General features: G+C 43.7%; 1 protein-coding gene across 1 annotated transcript in view; it reads left to right on the plus strand.

The window, feature by feature from the left end:
* Positions 1-2,468, plus strand: part of LOC119593112 (adenylate cyclase type 9-like) — a gene marked incomplete in the record, with an annotated part of 14,714 nt that overhangs the window by 11,221 nt on the left and 1,025 nt on the right. Inside the window, 3 exon segments of the mRNA XM_037942075.1 lie at positions 1-142; positions 368-467; positions 621-2,468. Coding sequence (XP_037798003.1) covers positions 1-142; positions 368-467; positions 621-2,248 — 1,870 coding nt within the window.

Consider the following 2,468-nt stretch of genomic DNA (forward strand, 5'->3'; position numbering starts at 1 on the left):
TGCACCAGATTTACCCGAGGATACACTGGCTATGCCACACCTACCGCGGGGAGGACTCCAGAACTCTTGGGGCAGCGTCACTGGCAAGGACCCCAGGAAGGACTCTGGCATCAGAAGTAGACGGTCAAGCATTCAGGCTCAGGTAGAATTTTGTGTGTGTATGTGCACACATGTCTACTTTTATGTGCCTCTTCTTGTACCTACTTCTCTCTCCCACTTCCCTATCTATTCTCTTTCTCTTCTCCCTCATTGATCACCTTGTTTATGGATACAAATAATGAAGAACTTACATTATATGATTAAGATATGCCAGAACTCGGAATTATTTTTACGGTTCATGGATTTATTTCTTTTTTCTTTCTCGCAGATTTTTGCAATTAATGGTATGAGTCCAGGAGACTTATTAACACATCGAGTCAGTGGCTATTACACCTCCAGTCAGTCTTCTGTTGCTGAAAACAAACTGGGTAAGTATGTTGAAAGTTGTAGATTAAAACTCAGTTTGATATTACTTCAAGTAGAAAGAGTAAAGACTATTTTAACACAACCCAGTTTCATATTATTTAAAAAAGAAAAAGAGCTATATCCATCTTATGAGACCTCAACCCCTGTCCTTTCAGCTGAGATGGGGGAAAGCGTTAGTGGAGCCGAGCCAAGCAGCATCCCCCTTAACGAGAGCCTAACTCGCTTCCACCAGCTTAGAAAACAGTCAGATCTGGAGCTGATCAAGTGTGTACAACGTGACACCAACCACCGGCAGTACATCTTGGCTCCACCTCTCTCTCAGCTGACATTATTCTTTGTAGATGAAGAGCTTGAAAAACAGTACCGGCAACAGACCCACCAGCCAAGACATGACTCTCCCCCTACCTTAGCATCTAGCCACTTCAATACCTATTTTGATATATTGGTTAGTGTACTAGTTTATATTGTTGTCAGCTTCTCCCTCTTTGTTTTATTTCCTTATTCACAAGGCTGGCTTATCCTCTGTTTGCTGTCCACATGTTGGCACTTGCTGCTGTTAGTCGTCTGCTCACCACAAGTTGTACGTGGTGAGAATTATGTCTCATCCTCATCTCGAACCTACAGCCTGTACAGCAAATTGACTCGGTGGCGCCCATGGCATGCATGTGGGACGTCCCTCATCTGTCTCCCTCTTGCGGCTGTTTTCTCAAACTTTTCCTGTGAGTCAATGTGGGTCAGTGATGAAAGATACTCTTTGAAGTTCTTCTGCTTCTTAGCATTTGTGGCAACAATACACCTTTGTAACTTCACACAACTTAATTGTTGGATGAAGAATATTTTAGCAACCATTGGGACAGTAGTTTTGTTGGTTCTGATAGAGCCTTCCTTTTGTAGGGGAGAACAAATTAACGGGAATTTCACCAGCGATAATATTACGGTATCAGGACATGAGGAATACGAAAGCATTGAATACCGAGAGGAGGTAATGGCAGCGGTATTACTCCTTGTGCTGGTTTGGTTCCTCAACCGGGAATTTGAGATAAGCTACAGGTTAAGTTTCCATGGATCAGTAATGGCCATAAAGGATAAGGTCAGAGTGCAGACAATGAAGGATCAGGCAGAGTGGCTGCTGCACAACATCATCCCAAGACATGTGGCTGACTCCATTAAAACTACTGCCAAATACTCTGAAAACCACAAGGACGTAGCTGTCATGTTTGCATCCATTGTAAACTTCAATGAGCTTTATGATGAGGACTACCTTGGGGGGAAGGAGTATCTCCGTGTTCTCAATGAACTAGTCGCTGACATGGACGAGCTCCTTTCGCAAGATGAATTCAAGAATATTGAGAAGATCAAGACTATAGGCAGTACTTACATGGCGGCAGCAGGATTAGATGCCAAAGTCAGAGCTGAGAACACGGATGCCCATCAACACATATTTGAATTGGTTGAGTTTGCCCTGGCCATGCAGAAGGTTATAGACGACTTCAACCAGGATCTCATTGAGTTCAACCTGATCCTGCGTATTGGCCTCAACTTTGGTGATGTGACAGCTGGTGTCATAGGCACTACCAAATTATACTATGACATTTGGGGAGATGCAGTGAACATAGCCTCGAGAATGGACTCAACTGGGGTACCAGGACGCATACAAGTAAGTGGTGCGTGTGCTGCCATCCTCAACAGGCGCTATGAACTGGAGCGCCGTGGACCAGTCTTTGTGAAGGGGAAGGACAACATGGATGTTTATTTGCTCAAAGGGAGGAAGGATGACACATGAAGGGACTACAACAAGAACGTAAGGTTTTGGCTTTGTCAAGACAAGTTAACTGATTCAGAATATCTTACTGAATGTCTTGCATTAGGTTAACATTTCATGGCCATAGTTTCTCTGCTGGGATGAGGAATGTGATTCAACCACATGGTGTACAATTGCAGTGCAGTCTTTATGTAGAGAAACCTTCCCATGGAATAAGTTATCCCACTGGGTTTAGTACTAA

The sequence above is a fragment of the Penaeus monodon genome, chromosome 31 (assembly GCF_015228065.2).
Source record: "Penaeus monodon isolate SGIC_2016 chromosome 31, NSTDA_Pmon_1, whole genome shotgun sequence".
Lineage (NCBI taxonomy): Eukaryota > Metazoa > Arthropoda > Malacostraca > Decapoda > Penaeidae > Penaeus > Penaeus monodon.